The sequence below is a fragment of the Myxocyprinus asiaticus genome, chromosome 13, assembly GCF_019703515.2.
Source record: "Myxocyprinus asiaticus isolate MX2 ecotype Aquarium Trade chromosome 13, UBuf_Myxa_2, whole genome shotgun sequence".
NCBI classification, from domain to species: domain Eukaryota; kingdom Metazoa; phylum Chordata; class Actinopteri; order Cypriniformes; family Catostomidae; genus Myxocyprinus; species Myxocyprinus asiaticus.
Window position 1 is genome coordinate 41,330,876 of NC_059356.1, and position 23,624 is coordinate 41,354,499.

The 23,624-nt window shown below is 45.6% G+C and overlaps 1 protein-coding gene across 2 annotated transcripts in view; it reads left to right on the top strand.

The window, feature by feature from the left end:
- The window catches only part of LOC127450863 (parvalbumin-7-like), a 72,430-nt gene extending 51,295 nt beyond the window's left edge, over positions 1-21,135 (top strand). The window contains exons 2-5 of one of the 2 annotated variants that reach the window (XM_051715286.1): positions 13,188-13,253; positions 19,727-19,859; positions 20,385-20,494; positions 20,588-21,135. In XM_051715286.1, coding sequence (XP_051571246.1) covers positions 13,193-13,253; positions 19,727-19,859; positions 20,385-20,494; positions 20,588-20,613 — 330 coding nt within the window. In that variant the 5' untranslated portion in view covers positions 13,188-13,192 and the 3' untranslated portion in view covers positions 20,614-21,135. Of the gene's footprint in view, positions 1-13,184; positions 13,254-19,726; positions 19,860-20,384; positions 20,495-20,587 lie in introns of both variants that reach the window. The other variant, XM_051715285.1, reaches the window with a different exon arrangement.
- Positions 21,136-23,624: the final 2,489 nt, after the last annotated feature.

Here is a 23,624-nt window from a genome sequence, read left to right on the forward strand (position 1 = left end):
GCGATTTGGGGACCCCAATGGGACCGCCTCCGCCGGGTATCCCCCCACGGACCTCCCATTCCCCAGCACGCTCGTCTGCCCCGATCGGGCTTCCGGATGAGTCCGCCGGCTCATCTCACAGTGAGTTCGACCTCTTGGTTGGAGCCCGCGAAGCTGATGAGCTCTTGAGCACAGCATCGGAGAGCGGGCTTGTCCAGTCGGACGCAGAAGCCTCAGCTGGGCTCCCCCCTTTGGGGACGATTGCCCAGTCACAGGCTGATGCAGAGATGACGGACATGCTTTCCCGGGCGGCCGGGAAAGCATGGCTCGATGATTAGTTCCCGGGCTCGCGACACCGCTCAAAGCAGCCTCGCCCCGCTCCAGTGCCTTTCTTCCCGGAAGTGCACGAGGAGCTGACAAAATTGTGGGAGGCACTTTTACTGCCCGGTCCCGATTTCTCAGTTCCCCTGCCCTCACTACCCTCGATGGCGGGGCAGCCAGGGGCTATACGGCATTTCCCCTGGTGGATAAATGTTCTACTGGCCCACCCAGATGTGGTTCTCGGACCTCACGCTCCTCATGACAGCCCCACCCATGGCGAATTCCCCTGAGGAAGGACCTAAGCGGTCTACCACCCGCAGTGGTAGACACGATCACTCAGGCTAGGGCCCCCTCTACGAGGCACCTGTATGCCTTTAAGTGGTGTCTGTTCACTAAGTGGTGTTCTTCCCGATGGGAAGACCCCCAGAGATGCACAGTTGGATCGGTGCTTTCCTTCCTGCAGGAGAGGTTGGAAGGGCAGCTGTCCCCTTCCACCTTGAAGGTGAATTGTTGCTGCTATAGCAGCACACCATGACACAGTGGACGGTAAGTCCTTAGGGAAACACGACCTGATCATCAGGTTCCTGAGAGGCGCCAGGAGGCTGAACCCCTCCAGACCACACCTCGTTCCCTCATGGGACCTCTCTGTAGTTCTTCAGTGTCTACAGAGAGCCCCCTTTGAGCCTTTGCAGTCAGTTGAGCTTAAGGCACTCTCCTTGAAGACTGCCCTCCTGACTGCGCTCACTTCCATCAAGAGGGTAGGAGAACTGCAAGCGTTCTCTGTCAGCGAAACGTGACTGGAGTTCGGTCCGGGCTACTCTCACATGATCTTGAGACCCCGACCGGGCTATGTGCCCAAGGTTCCCACGACCCCTTTTAGGGACCAGGTGGTGAACCTGCAAGCACTGCCCCAGGAGGAGGCAGACCCAGGCCTATCGTTGCTGTGTCCGGTGCACGCTTTACGCATCTATTTGGATCGCACACAGAGCTTTAGGATCTCTGAGCAGCTCTTCATCTGCTTTGGTGCACAGCGTAAAGGAAGCGCTGTCTCCGAGCAGAGGATCGCCTACTGGCTCATTGACGCCATAGCTGTGGCATATCACGCCCAGGACATGCCGCCCCCAGTAGGGCTATGAGCCCATTCTACCAGGGGTGTAGCGGCCTCCTGGGCCCTGGCCAGGGGTGCCTCTCTAACAGACATTTGCAGAGCTGCGGGCTGGGCAACACCCATCACCTTTGCAAGGTTCTACAACCTCCGGGTGGAAACAGTTTTGTCCCAGGTAGTGGCACGCAATACAAGCAGATAAGCCCGGGATAGCCAGCCGGTTGTATCGCTTGCACATAGCGCCTTTCACCTCCTCTGAGCTGAAGATGTGTGCCATTAATTCCCAGTAGTGTTCACAAACTATATTCTCTGGTTGACTTCCTCCGAGCCCTGTGGCAGTCGAGTTTTCGGAGAGACTCGCTGCCGGCCCAGTACATGTGCTAACTAAGAGCCCTGTTCTGGGGTAGGTGCTCCGCATGTGGCGGTTCCCTGTAAGGTAACCCCATGTGATGTATATCTTCCGCTAATTCGTTTCCCTGTTGGCAAACTGCATCTTCCTTGGGCAGAGCCCCCTCTGCCACAGTATCTATGTTTGTAGTAACTCCTCCCCTGCTGGGTAAGATCTACCATGAGACTTCTCCACATGGTCGGCAAGACCATGTGACGTATTTTCCACTTAAATATCCCCCCTCTCTTTGGGTGAGGTGTGGTCTCCGCAGTGTCCTCCCCTTGGGAGGGACACCCCCCGACTAGACCTGGCGGCCCAGTCAGATAATCCCCCTTGTTTTTTAGGGAGTGGAAAAAAAAGAAGGGGAAAAGAGGCCATGACTGGGTTAGTCTGTCTCTATCTTTTGGGTAGTCAACTTGTCCCCAAAGGGCCGTTCAACACTCATAACTATGTTGGGGGAGGTTACGTGTTGGCCTGGTGCGCAGGCTACGAGGCACACAGTTGTCTGCCGTCACACACCGCCAGTTCACGTAACACAGTTCAGCCAGTTGCGGCGTTTTGTATAGGGACCACTAGTGTCACTACATCGACACAACGTTGAGTGAGTGACAAATAGGGAACGTCCTGGTCACTTGCGTAACCTCCGTTCCCTGATGGAGGGAACGAGACGTTGTGTCCCTCCTGCCACAATGCTGAACTACCCGCTAAAATGGCCGGACCTTGTCTCGGCTCCTCAGCATAAAACCTGAATGAGTGGTTGCATGCCAGTTCCTTTTATACCCATATGTCCGGGGGAGTGGCATACAAATACCACTTGCCAGTTTTCACTGGCCTTTTATCAAAGACCAGAGGTGTCTCGGGCTCCCAAGAGTGACCCCAAGTGTCACTACATCAACACAACGTCTCGTTCCCTCCATCGGGGAACGGAGGTTACGCAAGTAATCAGGACGTTTTCTTGCACCAAAACCTGTTTATTTCGTTGTACGTGACCATGTTCTCTGACCATTAGAAGCAGACAAGCTGCTTGCTACTGTAGCTCTAAAATCTGAAACTGTTTGGTTAGTATTGCTGTTCTAATTGGAAGACACTCTTAGAGGAATAATTTACACAAAGCAATATTGCTTTGGGTGAATAAATATGATTTTGATGTTTACATTTCCAAAAGAGTGCGTCATTAGACTAGTTTCACAATCCTTCAGGGCTGCACAATCAAAATAATATCAGAATCGCAATATGGTCATATGTGAATGTTAAACTGCAAAAGGCTGCAATTTAATGAAATTAATACAAGGTGTGTGTGTGTGCTTCAGTATGAATGGGTGATGCACTGTTCAGAGTGCACACGTGCATTGTGAAAGCGAAGTGCTGTAGGTTCAGGCATTCATGCAATTCCACACCTTTGCAATTGCTACAATTATTATACAAATTTAAAAATGTGACACAAAAAAGGAGGAGAGGATGGTGTTTCACTACATTTGTAATGAGGAACATTGTAAACTGTCAAATACACACTGCACTTGCAGTTTTTCACCAAATAAAGGCTCCAGGTGAGAATGAAGTAGATACAACAGAAATATGTTACTGTATAAAACCAATCTAATCCTTAAAATAACAATAATTCAGTATTATAATTTAATAATAAACTTGACTGGGTCAAACAATAATAATTCAGTAGCCAATTATAATAATATTTTATAATAATAAAAAAATAAGTTGTGATGTTGTAGTTTATTCACACCATGTTCATTCACAAAAAAATGTTTTAGTAAAACTAAAATATGAAGGAAAGTAATGTTTTTATTACTATGTACCATTGTATTTTGGTGCATATACATGAAAATGATTAAATATTCTTCTTCCTTGTGTTCATTTAGTGAAAAACTGTGGAAAACATGCCTTTTTTTCTATAGGATTTTACTGTACTTCATGCATTAAACATTTTGAATCTACTTGGCTACAATGACAGTTTGATTGAAATGATGATTCCTCTGGTTGATAACAGCTCTGAGAAGGGTGTGAAAATTAAGAAATATAATCAGAGGAGAGGGGACATTTTTGGTGAACTATCCCTTTAAGATATCTCTGTAAGAATAAAAAGGATGAGGCCCTGTTATCTCAAGACATTTCTCTCTCTCGTTCTTTTCTGTTCCCCATGTCTCACACCTTCAATCACATGTAAGACATGCACAAAAAAACTGTGACACATTAGCTAAGGTACAACATTATGCCTTTGGAGCACCTGTTCAAAGCGTTGCTTTCATTTATTTAAGTTGAATAATTCATCAGGGATGACCAGTCAGAACATTTCTCTCTAATAGTCTCTGTCAGGCATATGAGTAAAAAAAACTTTACATTGTAAGACAAAAAAAGATAACACAGTTTGCATAGTAAGCAAAGTAATTACCTAGTTTTCATGCACTTAAAGATTGCTTTAAAAGTCGACTCAATCTACACAGTGATTTCTTGCAGTGTAGTGTGAAAAACATTTAAGTTTATGGTCCTTGACATTTCCAATACTTTGTATGCCCAGTGGGTTACATTTACTCATATTTTATGGATAAGATAAATACTACAGTGTTTTTTAATGGCTAATCAGAAATGGAGGGCTCTTTGCAGTTAGTGTCTGTTTAGTTCTATGTGGTAACAAATCATAGCATTGTAATACCATCCACCTGTCTTTCCTTATGTCTGTACATTTATGTATTTGGAGATCTAAGTGAGCCCATGTATCTGTTTGTCTGTTTGTGTCTTTCAGTTCCTCCTTCAGCATTCTCAGAACATTATGTCTTATAATTAGATTCTCAGATTTCGGGTAGACATCCTGTCTGGCGTACTAAGAAATGAAGGAGAAACAACTATACATCAAATGTTTCGTGATGATGTAGCATCGTGATTACAGATCTGGGCTTGTAACGAGAAGTAACCAGAATACGTGATCCATGAATTTAAAGGGATAGAAATTCTGCCATTACTGCCATGTCGATATGCTGATTTTTTTTTCTTTCATGGAAAACAAAAGGAAAACTTTACACATCTCTTGACATACAACAACAGTTTATAGTGACCACGGCTGTCAAGCTTAAAAAACGACATTAAAAAACACACCATAAAAGTAATCCATACAACTTGTGTGCTATAGCACTGTAAAATCGAATTCGTTAACCTAACATAGATTTTTCAAGGCAATCGATTTGCATGCTTTTCTAGGTAAACATATTATTTGGCTCAAATAAACTGAACTTAATGTTTTTATGTAACGTGAACCAGTTACATGTAAACTTAACCGCGGAGACCACACCTCGCCCAGAGAGAGGGGGGGATATTTAAGTGGAAAATACATCACATGGTCTTGCCGACCATGTGGAGAAGTCTCATGGTAGATCCTACCCAACGGGGGAGGAGTTACTACAAACATGGAGACTAAGACGCAGTTTACCAACAGGGAAACGAATTAACTGAAATTGAGTTATAGCACGTCTTATACAGTATAAGGGAAATTATGACTGGAATCTAGGTTTGCCATATGGCACATCGGATTCTCCTCAGTACTTCATGAACATAAATCTGCACTTTTGTAAAGTACAGTTGACTTTTAAAAGTTCTGGATCAGTCCATGTAGTTTTCTACACCATCTCTGTGGGATGTGGTGATGTGTCTCGCTGTACTTGACTGAACACGTGCATGTCTTGTAGGATAAGCACTGCACACAGCCCACCAATGTCACCCAATGAAGCCCACTCAGAGCACAATGGAGGCACTTTACATACATGTGGAGGCAGTTTAATATGTATAGGTACATACACACAACCTTTAATATATGGACAGTAATTTTTATGACAAAACAAGCACACACTACTGCAATATTTATCAAGACCCAAGTCTATAGACCCAAACATGATGTATGCCAAATGAAGCAGATTTCTCTTCAGTTATGTTTATCTTAAAGTTTTAAAGGCTCTTTGTCATCATGTTCCTTTACTGGCAGGTTTGATTGTACAGTTAAAATGCCATTTTGAGATTTAACCAGACTTGAAATGCAAAGATCATTCCTGTTTCTGCTAATTAAACTTCTCTGTGTTTTATGCGAGTCGTTAAACTGTTGTATTAGCATATTTGTCTTTGCCAGCTCAGCTGACTTCAACATTAGCTTGTTCATTCAGCTGAGAGCTCTTGCTGTACCAAACGTCACTGAGGAAAGTCAGCAGCTGAGCAGCACTGAAGTCAGCATTGCCAAAGCTGTTTTTGCCCAGCTGACCTCCACCTGATCTCAGATCAATGAAATGAGGTGCCAGCTGAGAGGAAAAATACAATGCGTACTTTCACTGCGCATCTGCACATTACCTAAACTAGACTGCCAGGTGTGAGAAAAGGACAAAGAGAAGTTTTTATATGTCGGCAGTGACAGAACTATCATTCGGTCAAAGTAACCAGTTAACGTAAGCAGAGAGTGTGTTGACACTAAAAGCTGCTTGACGGCAATGTCTTGTCTCCCTTTTCCACCGAAACTTGTTCCAGAGCCAAACAATTACGTTACTAGTTAACATGCCCACAAAAACACATGGTACACTCTGGTCTTTATTTATGAGTATAGTTTGAGAAGTTATTCTAATATCCAAAGTAAATACTGTAAATTAAATGTATGCAATTAAGACCTGGCTTTGATATACCAGAATTTAGCGAATTAAGTAATCAGTTCATTTTGAAGGGATAGTTCACCTAAAAATGAAAATTCTCTCATTATTTACTCACTCTTATGATATGCCAGGTGTGTATTACTTTCTGTCTTCACTAGAACACATTTGAAGAAAAATAGAAAAATATCTTAGTTCAGTAGGTCCTTAAAATGCAAGTGAATGAAGATTTCTCATTTGAAGCTCCAAAAATCACAGACAGTCAGCATAAGCGTCATTGATACGACTCCAGCGGTTAATGTCTTCTAAAGTGATACGATCACTTTTGGTGAGAAAAAATATCAATATTTAAGTACTTTTTAACTCTAAATCAGGGGTACTCAATAGGCGGACTCTGGTCCGGATCCGGACCGAAGGATATTTCAATCCGGACTAAGCTCTAAATCTCTGTGCTAGTCATCTGACACCTGGCTAAGTGATTGTGTAAGTATACTTGTATATGCGCACGGAGTGGGAATAAAGCACGTTCAGCGCTGGAGAGAAATCTTTCTTTCTGGAACGGGAATACAGCACGTTCAGCGCTGCGCGCTTTATTCCCGTTCTGCATGCGTTGCTTCTCTCCCTGCTATAGACATGAGGCACTGCATAAAGCCTAATTTACTGTATGTACGAGTTGCAGGTGTGGTTATTTTATCATCTAAAACATTAACATCAAAAACGTTAACGTGGCGCCTTTAGACTACAATGTTCCCTATCTGTCACTCACTCGACGTTGTGTCGATGTAGTGACACTAGGGGTCACTCTTGGGAGCCCCAAAAACCTCTGCTTTTTTGAAAAAAGGCCAATGAGAATTGCCGAGTGGAATTTGCATGCCACTCCCCCGGACATACGGGTATAAAAGGAGCTGGTATGCAACCACTCATTCAGATTTTCTCTTTGGAGCCGAGCGGTTGTATTCAGTGCACTGAATTCCCTTCTGCGCAAGGGCGCGATAGAGCCTGTCCCTCCAACCGAGATGAAGAAAGGGTTCTACAGCCCTTACTTCAGCGTACTGAAGAAAGGCGGTGGGTTGCGACCAATCCTGGACCTACGAGTACTGAACCGGGCTTTGCACAGACTCCTGTCCAAGATGCTGACGCAAAAACGCACACTAACGAGCGTCCGGCATCAAGATTGATTTGCAGCGGTAGACCTGAAGGATGCGTACTGCCACATCTTGGTCTAACCTCGACACAGACCCTTCCTGCGGTTTACCTTCAAAGTCCAGGTGTACCAGTACAAGGTCCTCCCCTTCGGCCTGTCCTTATCCCCTCGTGTCTTCATGAAGGTCGCAGAGGCAGCCCTTGCCCTACTAAGGGAAGTGGGCATCCACATCCTCAACTATCTCGATGACTGGCTAATCCTAGCTCACTCTCGAGAGTTGCTGTGCTCCGGCACCTCAGCCGACTGGGGCTTCGGGTCAACTGGGAAAAGAGCAAGCTCTCCCCGGTTCAGAGCATTTCTTTTCTCGGTTTGGAGTTGGACTCAGTCTCGATGACAGCGCGTCTCATGAACGAGAGCACGCAGTCGGTGCTGAACTGTCTGAAGGCATTCAGACGGAGGACAGCGGTTCCACTGAAACTTTTTCAGAGGCTCCTGGGGCATATGGCATCCTCAGCGGCGGCCACACCGCTCGGGTTGATGCATATGAGACCACTTCAGCACTGGCTTCATACTTGAGACCCGAGATGGGCATGGCGCCGCGGGACACATCGCTTGACCATCATGCTGATCTGTCGCCGCCTCTTCAGCCCTTGGACCGACCTTGCATTTCTACAGGCAGGGGTTCCCCTAGAGCTCCAGGCGCGTCTCCAGGCGTGTCATGGTTACAACAGATGCCTCCAAAACGGGCTGAGGCACCAGATGCAACAGGCACACAGCCGCCGGCTCCTGGACTGGCCCGCGGCTGCGTTGGCACATCAACTGCCTAGAGTTGTTGGCAGTACTGCTCACCCTGCGGAGGTTCCGGCCATTGATCCAGGGCAAGCACGTGTTGGTCCGGACAGACAACACAGCGACGGTAATGTACATCAACCATCAAGGTGGTCTACGCTCCAGTTGTATGTCACAACTTGCCCGCCGTCTCCTCCTCTGGAATCAGCAGCGCCTCAAGTCACTACGAGCCACTCACATCCCGGGCGACCTCAACACCGCAGTGGACACGCTGTCACGTCAGGTTACCCTCAAGGGAGAGTGGAGACTCCACCCTCAGGTGGTCCAGTTGATTTGGAGTCGATTCGGTCGAGCACAGGTAGACCTGTTTGCTTCCCGGTAATCCTCACACCGCTTTGGTATGCCCTGACTGAGGCACCCCTCGTTATAGATGTGCTGGCACACAGCTGGCCCCCGGACTACGCAAATATGCGTTTCCCCCATTGAGCCTACTTGCACAGACCCTGTGCAAGGTCAGGGAGGACGAGGGGCAGGTCGTCCTAGTAGCAACTTACTGGCCCACCCAGACGTGGTTCTCGGATCTTACACTCCTCGCTTCTTTTTCAGGGACGGGGCACCATCTGGCACCCACGACCAGACCTCTGGAATCTCCACGTCTGGCCCCTGGATGGGACACAGAAGACCTAAGTGGCCTACCACCCGTGGTGGTCGACACGATCACTCAGGCTAGGGTACCCTCTACGAGGCGCCTGTATGCCTTGAAGTGGCATCTGTTCACTAAGTGGTGTTCTTCCCGACGTGAAGACCCCAGAGATGCGCAGTCGGATCGGAGCTTTATTTCCTGCAGGAGAGGCTGGAGGGGCGGCTGTCCCCCTCCACCTTGAAGGTGTATGTAGCCGCTATTTCGGCTCATCATGATGCAGTAGATGGACTTGGGGAAGCGTGACTTGATCATCAGGATCCTGAGAGGCGCTAGGAGGTTAAATCCCACTAGACCGCACCTTGTCCCCTCGTGGGACCTCTCTGTAGTCCTTCAGGGTCTACAGGGAGCTCCCTTTGAGCCCTTGGAATCAGTTGAGCTTAAGGCACTCTCTTTGAAGATTGCCCTCCTGACTGCGCTCACTTCCATCAAAAGGGTAGGGGACATGCAGGCGTTCTCTGTCAGCGAATCGTGCCTGGAGTTTGGTCCAGGTTACTCTCACGTGATCCTGAGACCCCGACTGGGCTATGTGCCCAAGGTTCCCACGACCCCTTTTAGGGACCAGGTGGTGAACCTGCAAGCACTGCCCCAGGAGGAGGCAGACCCAGCCCTGTCATTGCTGTGTCCGGTGCACGCTTTACGCATCTATTTGGATCACACGCAGAGCTTTAGGATCTCTGAGCAGCTCTTTGTCTGCTTTGGTGCACAGCGGAAAGGAAGCGCTGTCTCCAAACAGAGGATCGCCCACAGGGTCATTGACGCCATCACGATGGCATATCAGGCTCAGGACGCGCCACCCCCGCAGGGTTATGAGCCCACTCTACCAGGAGTGTGGCGGCCTCCTGGGCCCTTGACAGTGGCGCCTCTTTGGCAGACATCTGCAGAGCAGCAGGCTGGGCTACACCCAACACCTTTGCAAGGTTCTATAATCTCTGGGTTGAGCCAGTCTCGTCCCGTGTATAGGCAGGCACGAGCAGGTAAGTTCCGGGACAGCTGACCGGGTGTACCACTTGCGCATAGCGCCTTTCCCCTCCCTTGAGGTGAAGACGTGCGCTCTTGACTCCCAGTCGTGTTCACAGACTGTGATCCCTGGATGACTTTCCTCCTTAGCCCTCTGGCAGTTGAGTTTGCAGAGAAACTCGCTGACCGGCCCAGTACGTGCGCTAATGAGCCCCTGTACTGTGGTAGCTGCTCCACATGTGCTGGTTCCCCGAAGGTGACCCCATGTGAAATTTTTCGCAAAATCGTTTCCCTGTCGGCAAACTGCGTCTTCCTTGGACAGAGGCCCCTCTGCCCCCGGTCGCCATACTATGTAGAAACTCATCCACCTTCGGGTAGGACCTACCATGGGACCTCTCCACATGACATATTTCTGACTTTTTTCAAAAAAGCAGAGGTGTTTGGGGCTCCCAAGAGTGACCCCTAGTGTCACTACATCGACACAACCTCCCGTTCCCTCCATCAGGGAACGGAGGTTACGAAAGTAACCAGGAAGTTTTTTCCATGTCTAAATCTTGCTTTATTAATCAGCATGCTACGAGCCTTTCATAATAAACAAACAGATTTTTGTTCTAATTTTGTGACAATTAGATGACATCATGGATGGCAAGGAAAGCCTATTTATACTTATTATGCAAACAGTATTTTAATGCTTCACTGTTGTTATGTAAATTGTTTGTTGTTAATAGATTCTCACTTTAAAGATCCATAACACTCTTTTCCAATTATCTGTTGTCCAACATCTCTATCCTTTCCTTTTTCTTTTTCTGTTTCAAAAGTGCCTTTTTCTTTGCAATTCTTCCCATAAGGCCTGCACCCCTGAGTCTCCTCTTTACTCTTGTACATGAAACTGGTGTTGAGTGGGTAGAATTCAATGAAGCTGTCAGCTGAGGACATGTGAGGCATCTATTTCTCAAACTAGAGACTCTGCTGTACTTCTCTTCTTGTTTAGTTGTACATCTGGCCTTCCACATCTCTTTCTGTCCTTGTTAGAGCCAGTTGTCCTTTGTCTTTGAAGACTGTAGTGTACACCTTTGTATGAAATCTTCAGATTTTTGGCAATTTCAAGCATTGTATAGCCTTCATTCCTCAAAACAATGATTGACTGAGGAGTTTCCAGAGAAAGCTGTTTCTTTTTTTGCCATTTTTGACCTAATATTGATCTTAAGACATGCCAGTCTGTTGCACACTGTGGCAACTCAAAAACAAGCACAAAGACAATGTTAAGCTTCATTTCACAAACCAAATAGCTTTCGACTGTGTTTGATATAATGGCAAGTGATTTTCTAGTAACAAATTAGCAATTTAGCATGATTACTCAAGGATAAGGTGTTGGAGTGACGGTTGCTGGAAATGGGGCAGGTCTAGATTTGATCAAAAATTACTTTTTTCAAATATTGATAGTGCTGTTTTTCCATCAGAAATGTCCTGACTATACTTTGTGATCAGCTGAATACCACTTTAGTGAATTAAACACAAAAACTGTACTACTGTCATTCAGCTTCAAAATGAACTGCTGATCTTATCTTTTAATATTCATATCCATGTGCCCTCGACTGATGAAGTCTTGATGAAATAGTTTAATCTTTTGGTAGAAAAGATCTCTCAGACCCCACTACTTTGGCTGTCTCTGGGCCCCCAATGTCCTCATCCCTGTCCAGTTTTGAAGAGACTATTTTGACTGTTTAGGAATATATATGGTATATATATTTTTACAAAGTACTATTGCTGCCAATGTGGCAAGTTATAAAAACTATTTAAAAAAGATACATAATTTCCTAGCCATTTAACTACTGACACCATGTAAGCTACATAATATTATCCAGACCTTTACTGCGAAGGAAATGTAGAGAACCTCTTGGAACTTTAATTGAGTACCCCTGCTCTAAATCATCTCTTCCAGTAAGCTTCACGAGAGGGTGGAGATCAAGCGGTTTCTCGTGTGATGTATTTGCATTGCCATGTTATGGACATGATCTCACATTCTCCTCTCAGCTGAGACATCCAGGATCAGCACACAAACACACCATTGTGAGTAAAGAAACAGATAAATACAGATCTAAACCAAAACCAACCAAGCTACAGCATTCCTCCTCACTTGTAAACAGTGCTTCTCTTCCTGCTGTGACGCACATGCGGAAGTTCTCGCATGTTTCAAATGCCAATGCGATTACATCAATCATGCATACTACTGCTTACTGGAAGCATGATTTATTAAAAAAAAAAGTACTTAAATATTTATCTTTTTCGCACCAAAAATGATCGTATCGCTTTAGAAGACATTAACTGCTGGAGTCGTATCGATGACGTTTATGCTGACTGTCTGTGAATTTTGGACCTTCAAAAAAGAAATCTCCATTCACTTGAATTTTAAGGACCTACTGAGCTAAGATAGTTTTCTAATTTTCTTCAAATGTGTTCTGGTGAATAAAGAAATTTATACACACCTGGGATATCATGACAGTGAGTAAATGATAAGAGAATTTTCATTTTTGGGTGAACCTTTAAGGTCATTATCCTGATACTGATTGTAGATCCTTCTATATTTCCAGCAAATGTCATGTTTGATCTATGACCTTCAATACAGGCTTTGCCCTCAGCATCACTCAGAGCATGCGTGTGTGTGTCTCAGCTGTTGGCTTGGATTGAAGCCAGACTCTAATGATGAAGCATCAAACATTATTTCCGATTCGATATACATCTAGTCGTAATCTCTCTGGCAGTCAGATCCTTATAATACCTCTTTTCCATCTGTCAGTTTACAAAGAGAAAAAAGGGTTTTATCACCATTGGAGATTAGTAATGGAGAAAGTAGAGGAATGTTGGAAATACATTGCTTCTGATCAAGAGTTGGGCCTGAGCTGTGTATTTTTAAAGAATCACACACACACGCACACACACACACACACACACACACACACACACACACACACAGGTCAGGGTTCGGTATTCTCTGTCTTCCCTCACAGCACAACACTATTCCATAATTTTTGGCTTTAGTTCAGTATTTTTTCTTTTTTTTTTTCTTTTCTTTTATTAATTCCTTCACTTCATGATCTCTGATATGAAGAGCGCTGGTCAAAGTCTTTCTATTGTTTCCCTATTATGCGTATTTTCTCTCTCTCCAGTAGCAGAAATGGCGATGAACAGCATCCTTAACACTGATGACATTAAGAAAGCCCTTGAGACATTTAAAGGTAATTATGACATCACATCCTCTGTCACATTTAATAAACATATGATTTGGGAACTCTCTTTTGGGAAACTATTATTTGAAAAATGTGAAAAAGAAATATGCAGAAAGATTATGTTGAATCAAAACGATTCAGTCAATTATGCGAGAGGACTTATTAGGACTTATCCACTTTACAAGCTCCCTATCTGTCACTCACTCGACGTTGTGTCGATGTAGTGACACTAGGGGTCACTCTTGGGAGCCCGAGACACCTCTGGTCTTTGATAAAAGGCCAATGAAAATTGGCGAGTGGTATTTGCATGCCACTCCCCTGGACATACGGGTATAAAATGAGCTGGTATGCAACCACTCATTCAGATTTTCTCTTCAGAGCCGAACGGTCATGCTCACTGAGCTGAATTTCTACTGTTCATTCACCTCTGCTGGATCTGACGGCGCATTTCAGCGGCTTCTCCTCCTCTCCACTGGTGCACTGCAGAGAACACCCCGGGGCGCTTCGGCAGAAAAAAAAAAAAGAGTATATTTTCTGAAAGAGCAGCACACACGGAACGTTTTTTTAAAGATGCTTTTCCGATTGTGTGTTATTCCTGGTTGCGGTCGTTATCTCTTAGCTTCGGATGGTCATGATCGCTGTCTTACGTGTCTGGGTGCGACCCACACGGAGGCAGCGTTTGTGGATGGTTCATGTTCTCAGTGCGAGAACATGACCATGGCAACGTTGCGGTTCTTACGAAAGCAAGCCACCCCAGCAGCTCCCTGCCTCGGTCCTTCTACCTACGGGTATGAGGCCAGCGCGGCTAGCACTGAGGGCGATTTGAGGACCCCAATGGGATCGCCTCCTCCGGGTATCCCCCCGCGGACCTCCCATTCCCCAGCATGCTCGTCTGCCCCAGTCGGGCTTCCGGATGAGTCTTCCGGAAGTGCACGAGGAGCTGACAAAATCGTGGGGGGCACCTTTTACTGCCCAGCCCCGATTCCGCAGTTCCCCCACCCTCACTACCCTCGATGGCGGGGCGGCCAGGGGCTATATGGCGATTCCCCTGGTGGATAAGACGCTCACGGTGCACCTATGCCTGCAGAGCGCCGCCACCTGGTGTGGACGCCATAAGCTCCCGTCCAAGCCCTGTAGGTTCAAGTCATCCCTGACGGCTAAAGCCTACAGCCCTGCTGGACAAGCCACCTCTGCCCTGCACGCCATGGCTCTCCTGCAGATCCACCAAGCCAAGGCGTTGAAAGAACTGCACGAGGGTAGTTCTGCCCCAGATTTGACGCAGGAACTGCACTCGGCAACCGACCTCGCTCTCCGAGTGATGAAGGTCACGGCACGGTCTCTCAGGCGGACGATGGCCATATTAGTGGTCCAGGAGCGCCACTTTTCGCTCAACCTGGTCAAGATGGGTGAGGCCGACAAGACAAGGTTTCTTGCTGCCCCCATTTCCCAGGCTGGCCTATTCGGCGACACCGTCGAGGACTTTGCCCAGCAGTTCTCGGCGGTGAAGCAGCAGACGGAGGCTATCCGGCACATCCTGCCCCAGCGCGGCTCAAGATCCCACACCCCGTCTGCTCGTCGCCAAGGGCATCCCCCTGCGGTGACTGCACCGGCTCCGCCGCAGCCCACCCCTTCAGCCCGGCCCCGGCGTGGAACCAACCACAGGAAGCAGACGCCATCCGTCTCACAGTCGGCTGCTAAGAACCCACGGAGGTCGTCAAAGTGCCCCTGAGATGGGCGACCCAGGGACAACGAAACCCACTCACCTGGAGCTGGTAAGAAGACCACTCCATCCCCCGGTGGAGGGCAGGGTGGAAAATCTTTTGTTGCTTTTTTGTTTGATTTCGCCACATGCCCAAATGGCTGTGGTACCCAACAGATCAGCAAAAGAGCGGTTTCCTTCCTCCCTGCGTCACATACCCGGTGTGCACGGTCGTCATCACGACTACCGTCCACGGGTTTTTTCTTGCAGGATTGGCGCTCCAGCGGTGGTCTTCCCGCCCCTGAGCGCCCAGCTGTGGCGCACAGCCGCCCCCAGTGTGGCAGTCTCCACGGGTTATGAGGACAGGCCTCTTCCTCCCCCGTCCCAGGCTGTTCCGAAGGGGTTTTACATCCCCTACTTCATCGTACCGAAAAAAGGCGGTGGGTTGCGGCCAATCTTGGACCTGCGAGTACTGAATCTGGCCTTACACAGACTCCCGTTCAAGATGCTGATGCAAAAACGCATTCTGGCAAGCGTCCGGCATCAAGATTGGTTCGCGGCGGTAGACCTGAAGGACGCGTACTTCCACGTCTCGATCCTTCCTCGACACAGACCCTTCCTGCGGTTTGCATTCGAGGGTCAGGCGTATCAGTACAAAGTCCTCCCTTTCGGCCTATCCCTGTCTCCTCGCGTCTTCACGAAGGTCGCAGAGGCAGCCCTTGCCCTGTTAAGGGAGGTGGGCATTCGCATTCTCAACTATCTCGATGACTGGCTAATCTTAGCTCACTCTCGGGACATGTTGTGCGCACACAGGGACTTGGTGCTCTCACACCTCAGCCGACTAGGGCTTCGGGTCAACTGGGAAAAGAGCAAGCTCCTCCCAGTTCAGAGCATCTCTTTTCTCGGTTTGGAGCTGGACTCAGTCTCTTTGACAACGCGCCTTATGAACGAGCGCGCCCAGTCGGTGCTGGCCTGTTTTAAGGCATTCAAACAGAAAGTAGCGGTTCCACTGAAACTTTTTCAGAGGCTCCTGGGGCATATGGCATCCTCAGCGGTAGCCACCCCGCTTGGGTTGATGCATATGAGACCGCTTCAGCACTGGCTTCAGACTCGAGTCCCGAGATGGGCATGGCGCCACGGGACACATCGCGTGGTCATCACGCAGGTCTGTCACCGTCTTTTCAGCCCTTGGACCGACCTCTCATTTCTACGGGCAGGTGTTCCCCTAGAACTGGTCTCCAGGCGCGTCGTGGTCATGACGGACACCTCCAAAATGGGCTGGGGTGCTGTTTGCAACAGGCACGCAGCCGCCGGCCTGTGGACGGGCCCGTGACTGCATTGGCACATCAACTGCCTCGAGTTGTTGGCAATTCTGCTCGCCCTGCGGAGGTTTCGGCCGTTGATCCAGGGCAAGCACGTGTTAGATCAGACAGATAGCACAGCAATGGTAGCATATGTCAACCGTCAAGGCGGTCTGTGCTCTCGTTGTATGTCACAACTCGCCCGCCGTCTCCTCCTCTGGAGTCAGCAGCACTTCAAGTCGCTGCGAGCCACTCACATCCCGGGCAACCTCAACACTACAGCCATTGCCGCCATAGCAGCACACCACGACACAGTCGATGGTAAGTCCTTAGAGAAGCACGACCTGATCATCAGGATCCTAAGAGGCGCCAGGAGGCTGAATCCCTCCAGACCGCACCTCGTTCCCTCATGGGACTTCTCTGTAGTTCTTCCGGGTCTACAGAGAGCCCCCACTGAGCCTTTGCAGTCAGCCGAGCTTAAGGCACTCTCCTTGAAGACTGCCCTCCTGACTGCGCTCACTTCCATCAAAAGGGTAGGAGACCTGCAAGCGTTCTCTGTCAGCAAAACGTGCCTGGAGTTCGGTCCGGGCTACTCTCACGCGATCCTGAGACCCCGACCGGGCTATGTGCCCAAGGTACCCACGACCCCTTTTAGGGACCAGGTGGTGAACCTGCAAGCGCTGCCCCAGGAGGAGGCAGACCCAGCCCTGTCGTTGCTGTGTCCGGTGCGCGCTTTATGCATCTATTTGGATGGCATGCAGAGCTTTAGGATCTCTGAGCAGTTCTTTGTCTGCTTTGGTGCACAGCGGAAAGGAAGCACTGTCTCCAAGCAGAGGATCGCCCACTGGCTCATTGATGCCATAACTATGGCATATCACGCCCAGGACATGCCGCCCCCGGTTGGGCTACGAGCCCATTCTACCAGGGGTGTAGCGGCCTCCTGGGCCCTGGCCAGGGGTGCCTCTCTAACAGACATTTGCAGAGCAGCAGGCTGGACAACACCCAACACCTTTGCAAGGTTCTACAACCTCCGGGTGGAACCGGTTTTATCCCAGGTAGTGGCACGCAATACAAGCGAATAAGCCCGGGATAGCCGGCCGGCTTGCACATAGTGCCTTTCACCTCCTTTTGAGCTGAAGACGTGCGCCATTAATTCCCAGTAGTGTTCACAAACTTTGTTCCCTGGTTGACTTCCTCCTGTGGCAGTCGAGCGTTCGGAGAGACTCGCTGCCGGCCCAGTACACGTGCTAACTAAGAGTCCTGTTCTGGGATAGGTGCTCCGCATGTGGCGGTTCCCTGTAAGGCTAACCCCATGCGATGTATATCTTCCGCTAATTCGTTTCCCTATTGGCAAACTGCGTCTTCCTTGGGCAGAGCCCTCTGCCCCAGTCTCCATGTTTGTAGTAACTCCTCCCCCATTGGGTAGGATCTACCATGAAGACTCTCCACATGGTCGGAAAGACCATGTGACGTATTTTTCCACTTAAATATCCCCCCTCTCTTTGGGCAAGGTGTGGTCTCCGCGGTGTCTTCCCCTTGGAAGGGACATTCCCCAACTAGCAGCCCAGTCGGATAATCCCCCTTCTTTTTTAGGGAGTGGAAAAAAAGAAGGGGAAAAGAGGCCACGACTGGGTTAGCCTATCTCTATCTTTTGGGTAGTCGACTTGTCCCCAAAGGGCCGTTCGACACTCATAACTATGTTGGGGGAGGTTACGTGTCGACCTGGTGTGCTGGCTACGAGGCACACAGTGGTCTGCCCGCCACACACCGCCAGTTCACGTAACACAGTTCAGCCAGTTGTGGCATTTCGTATAGGGACCCCTAGTGTCACTACATCGACACAACGTCAAGTGAGTGACAGATAGGGAACGTCATGGTTACTTGTGTAACCTCCGTTCCTTGATGGAGGGAACGAGACGTTGTGTCCCTCCTGCCACAACGCTGAACTACCCGCTGAAATGGCCGGACCTTGTCTCGGCTCCTCAGCATAACACCTGAATGAGTGGTTGCATACCAGCTCCTTTTATACCCGTATGTCCAGGGAAGTGGCATGCAAATACCACTCGCCAATTTTTTTTGTCCTTTTATCAAAGACCAGAGGTGTCTCGGGCTCCCAAGAGTGACCCCTAGTGTCACTACTTCGACACAACGTCTCGTTCCCTCCATCAGGGAACGGAGGTTACACAAGTAACCAAGACGTTTTACTTTATCATTAGTTTTTCATCATTTTGGTCAGCTTTTTAAAATGTACAAATTCCATGTATTCCATCAATAAATGTGATGCCTTGAAATTGCATATATTATATTACATTAAATTATAATCATAAATATATGTACTTTATACTTTGTCTCCAAGAACTAGCAAAAACTTGGTTAGTTATTATTATTTTAATTATTTTAATATAAACATGTTTTTAATTTGCAGATAGAATTCATTAGAAACATTTTTACAGGTATATGTCTTTGATACAAGTATATGTATACATGACATAAAATCAGTGGACATGCTGTAATAAAAAGGGCAAAATCTTCTGGGTTTTCCAGTGGACATTTTTAATAATATGATCAGTTCATATCAAGCTTTATTGGCAAGATAAACTTAAGTGTACATTGACAATGCATCATTACACTATACATTCAGATATAAAACACGTTAATTTGTTAAAATTTATAATCTCAAAACTATTATTTTCTCTGGCTGCCATTCAGTCTCTGTCGCACATACACAGGGTCTCTCTCACGCATTTTCACTTTTGACACTGATTCAAATGACAGTGAGTGAGCATTTTCAGGCAATCTAAGAGATTTACCTCCCGTAAATTTATATGCCAATTTTTGCCACAGGAACAGGAGAAAAACATTTGTGATGTTTCAAGATTTGAAAAAAAAAGATTGCATTAATTGCATTTTTTTTTCTTCACGTTAAACAGTCAACTATTAATCGCAGAAATGTATGTGTTATATTTCCCAGCCCTAATTATAAGTTTATTGTTACATGTATAATTTGTACTATTTATAAGTATTTACACTGATATGAAGAACAAGTCGACGAAATCGGTACTGTCTTTTTAAGAATAGCGGCAGTTCAGTGAGCATCTAACTGCAGTGTTTTGATTTAGCACATATTAACAAGTGGAGTTGAATGGCTTCTTTACGGCATCTGTGCTAAGTATGTGTGAATAGAATTAAATGTTTCTAAAACATTTTTTTATTTAATTTTTTTTATTTAACTCGATCTTGGGATTTTAAGAATCAATATCGGGATAATTTAGTAATCTGAAAATCAACATTTTCACCCAGCTCTATGGCTTGCAGTTCCTAAAGTCACCCAACAAACAAGATAACTATATCCTTTCCTGTAATTTTCTTGTCAGTGATCATAATTATTAGAGTGATCATTATTATCATCATAATTACAGAAAAAAAATGTAAAAGTTTCCAAACAGGCTGAATCTGTATTTTTGTTTGGGATATTCTCACAGTCGCTGACTCATTCGACCACAAGAGGTTTTTTGAGATGGTCGGACTGAAGGCGAAGTCAGCTGCTGATGTGAAGAAGGCCTTCCATCTCCTTGATGCTGACAACAGTGGTTTTATAGAGGAAGAAGAACTCAAGTAAGACTTCACCATGTCTGCACTACCATCGAGTGGTGCAACACATCACAGTAAAATTAGATTGCTATATAATTAACTAAGCTGTCTTCACTGCAAGTGCACAACATAGCTGGTTTAAAGGGATAGTTCACCTCAAAATTAAAATGCTCTCATCATTTATTCACCCTCATGCCGTCCCAGATGTGTATGACTTTCTTTCTTCTACAGAACACAAACAAAGATTTTTAGAAGAATATCTTTGCTCTGGTGGTCCATACAATGCAAGTGAATGGTGACCAAAACTTTAAAGGTCCAAAAAGCATATAAAGGCAGCATAAAAGTAATCCATAAGACTTCAGTGGTTAAATCCATGTTTCAGAAGCAATATGTGTGGGTGAGAAACAGATCAATATTTAAGTCCTATAATATTTTAGTCAAAAATCCAGTGTTTCGGCTCACTAATAGTCATAGTTATGAGTTTGAAACTTTTAGTATATATGTGAGTGCATAAGAAGTGTGCTCAATTCACTCGCTTTCTCTTTACAGGTTTGTTCTGAAAGTTTTTGCTTTAGATGGGAGAGACCTGACTGATAAGGAGACCAAAGCATTCCTGCAGGCCGCAGATAAAGATGGAGATGGAAAGATCGGAGCGGAAGGTAAAGCTAGACAAACCTTCCCTAGCACAGCCACAATATGCACTGTTTTAAGTGAAAAAACATTGGCATAATTTCTCTCTTTTTCTCTTTCAGAGTTTGCTGCTCTAGTTCGTGAATAAGTGACACAGACTCTTGGTGTATTCATACTTCTTAACCTTTTGACCTTGATCTCAGTCCCCTAACACACCCCTGACACACATACATACACCCTCACAAGCTTGCACGCTCCATTCTTACTACATTATCTCCCTATACACAAACACACACACACACACACACACACACACACACACACACTAACCTCCTATAATCATGCTATTTATTTTCCTTTTTATACAGAAGTGAGTGTTTTTGTTAGTGTATAGATCAAGAGACCTTATACAGGGCAAAACCTCATGTTGGCAATATGTAGATATTATAGAAGAGAAAAAAAAACCCTCTATTTTCTTCTGTTCACTCTCCATTGCCGTCTATGTCTATATCTTCCTTCAGTCTCTCCTATTGATCTTTCTCTCCTCTGCCCCTTGGCAATGCTCACTCTCTCCATCTCTCTGGTAACAAGCCGTAGTGAAACACACCAAATGAATAAAGAGGTCAAGCTGTGAAAGAAAAAACAAAATAAAGTAAAAATTGCCTCAAGAGTTCTAGCTTGCTATGAATCTGCTTCTTCTCTGCTTTTATTCTTGTTAAATCAGTCAAATATACTGTATGCCTGACACTGTTACTGTATCTCTTGAGAAAGTCAAAGAGACATAATGACAGAGAAAGCGAGAGCATTTCTCAACAGGAAACTCTATTTATACTGCAGGAAACAAGCTCCTTTGAAACTGTAGCTTGTCAAGTTACACGCTCCTCATAAGTTCAATTAGATTAGCTGCAGTCAAGCTAGCCTTTGGAAGTTGTTTGCCATACAGTAACACAGTAACCAAATGCAGTTAACTGCATTGCAGCTTTTTAAGTGGACAACCACTTTCTCTTTTATATAGCAATCACAGTATAGAATAATTTTAATTTAATTTTACTGTATCAATAAAGACAATGTAAAATGGCTTGCCAGGAATTGTGTAAACACTACTGTGTGGTGACCACTGATATATACAACGATCAGCCACAACATTAAAACCACCTGCCTAATATTGTGAAGGTCCTCATCGTGCCACCAAAACAGTGCCAACCCGCATCTCAGAATAGCATTCTCAGATGATATTTTTCTCACCACAATTGTACAGAGCGGTTATCTGAGTTACCGTAGACTTTGTCAGTTCAAACCAGTCTGGCCATTCTCTGTTGACCTCTCTCATCAACAAGGCGCTTCTGTCCACAGAACTGCAGCTCACTGGATGTTTTTTTTGTTTTTGGCACCATTCTGAGTAAATTCTAGAGACTGTTGTGTGTGAAAATCGCAGGAGATCAGCAGTTACAGAAATACTCAAACCAGCCCATCTGCGACCAACAATCATGCCACAGTCCAAATCACTGAGATCACATTTTTTCCCCATTTTGATGGTTGATGTGAACATTAACTGAAGCTCCTGACCCATATCTGCATGATTTTATGCACTGCACTGCTACCACACGATTGGCTGAATAGATAATCGCATGGATGATTGTTGGTGCCAGATGGGCTGGTTTGAGTATTTCTGTAACTGCTGATCTCCTGGGATTTTTAACCCACCCCCAACACCCTCCCCCCAAGAAATATCCCTATTTTTCACAAGCCAATGTTGGCCGGTATGGTTATTACTAAATTGTTTAACTATAGAGCTGTTCGGCCATGATGTCAATTTGTAGGCGAAACTGGAAGGCTATTTCCTATGGGTTTGCAGAATAGGGATTTTCAATGTACATGTAAAATAAGACGTAATTAAAATTACTTATCATAAATTTTTAAACCGGTGTGTCTTTTAAAAATGCATGTTGCTAATTCGTCGCTAAATAAGGACTACAACAGTCATTCATTTTGTAAAGCATGTAATGCAGATGCTCAAGTTAGTTGTAGTCCTTAATTAGCATTGTGATAGCAACATAAAAAAAATTAGGGCTGTTAACAGGGCTGAGAAACTAAATTCGAAATTATGAATTAAATATTACAAAGTTCAAATTATATATACATTTTACAGACATTACTTCAGTTAGGGGGAAAAACTACAAGACATCAGTGATCCCCAGATTTTTAATCGAAGTTGTCTCTTTAGTCGACAGATAATTGAATTTACATTGCGCATCAGCATTGTGTTACATTGTTTATTGCAATGAACATAAGATGTTTAAAAAAAATTGACAACTTAAGTGTGAACAAAAAAATAATAAAAAGATTTAGCCAGTTCATATTTTCATTTGCAGCTCAGACTCCCTCACCACAGTAATGACATGTATCTGAGCCCAGTGCTGCAATATGGGCTGTTCAAACAGGATGCTAGATGGAGCACAACAGAATGGAACAGAACGCTGGGACCTCGGGACACGCTTTTTGAAATTGTACTCCTTTCCTGCTACATTTTAAAATGAATTGCTTAGAGGCTGTTCATACCAAATGCATCCTTGTGCTAATAAAACTTCATACAGCGGCACTAAAAGAGCAGAACACGTTTTAAAAGTTTTTCCCTGATACAACATCTAAAAAATGCAGCAATAAAAATAGATTTTTTTTTATTACGGTGTGACAGTCAAAGACGTCCGTTTGTGTTTACACAGAAAAAAAAACAAAACAATGAAAAACATCATGGATGGATGCAAAAATGGCTTTGGTGTGACCCCTTATGCTGTCAGATGCTGACAAGAGAGCAAGACGAACGGCAAAAAGACCTCCACCCAGATCATCGTCAGTGATTGGCATACATCTCAAATTCGAATGCAGTTTTAGCATTCAAAGGCGCATTTTTTTTTTCTTAAATTTGACGAGTATTTGAATTTCTAATTTGAATTTGACAAATTTGGAACACAGTGGCTTGAGAATTTAAGTTTGGCATATGACTGTGTGTACAGTCATTTAAAACATTTAAAGCTGCACTCAGTAACTTTTTGCTCGTGTCATCTTGGACTTACAGTGACACCTAGTGGTGTGGATGCAGCATCATTCAAAATCAATAATTTTCAGTTACAGATGCCATTGTAGAAACTCACTATTCAC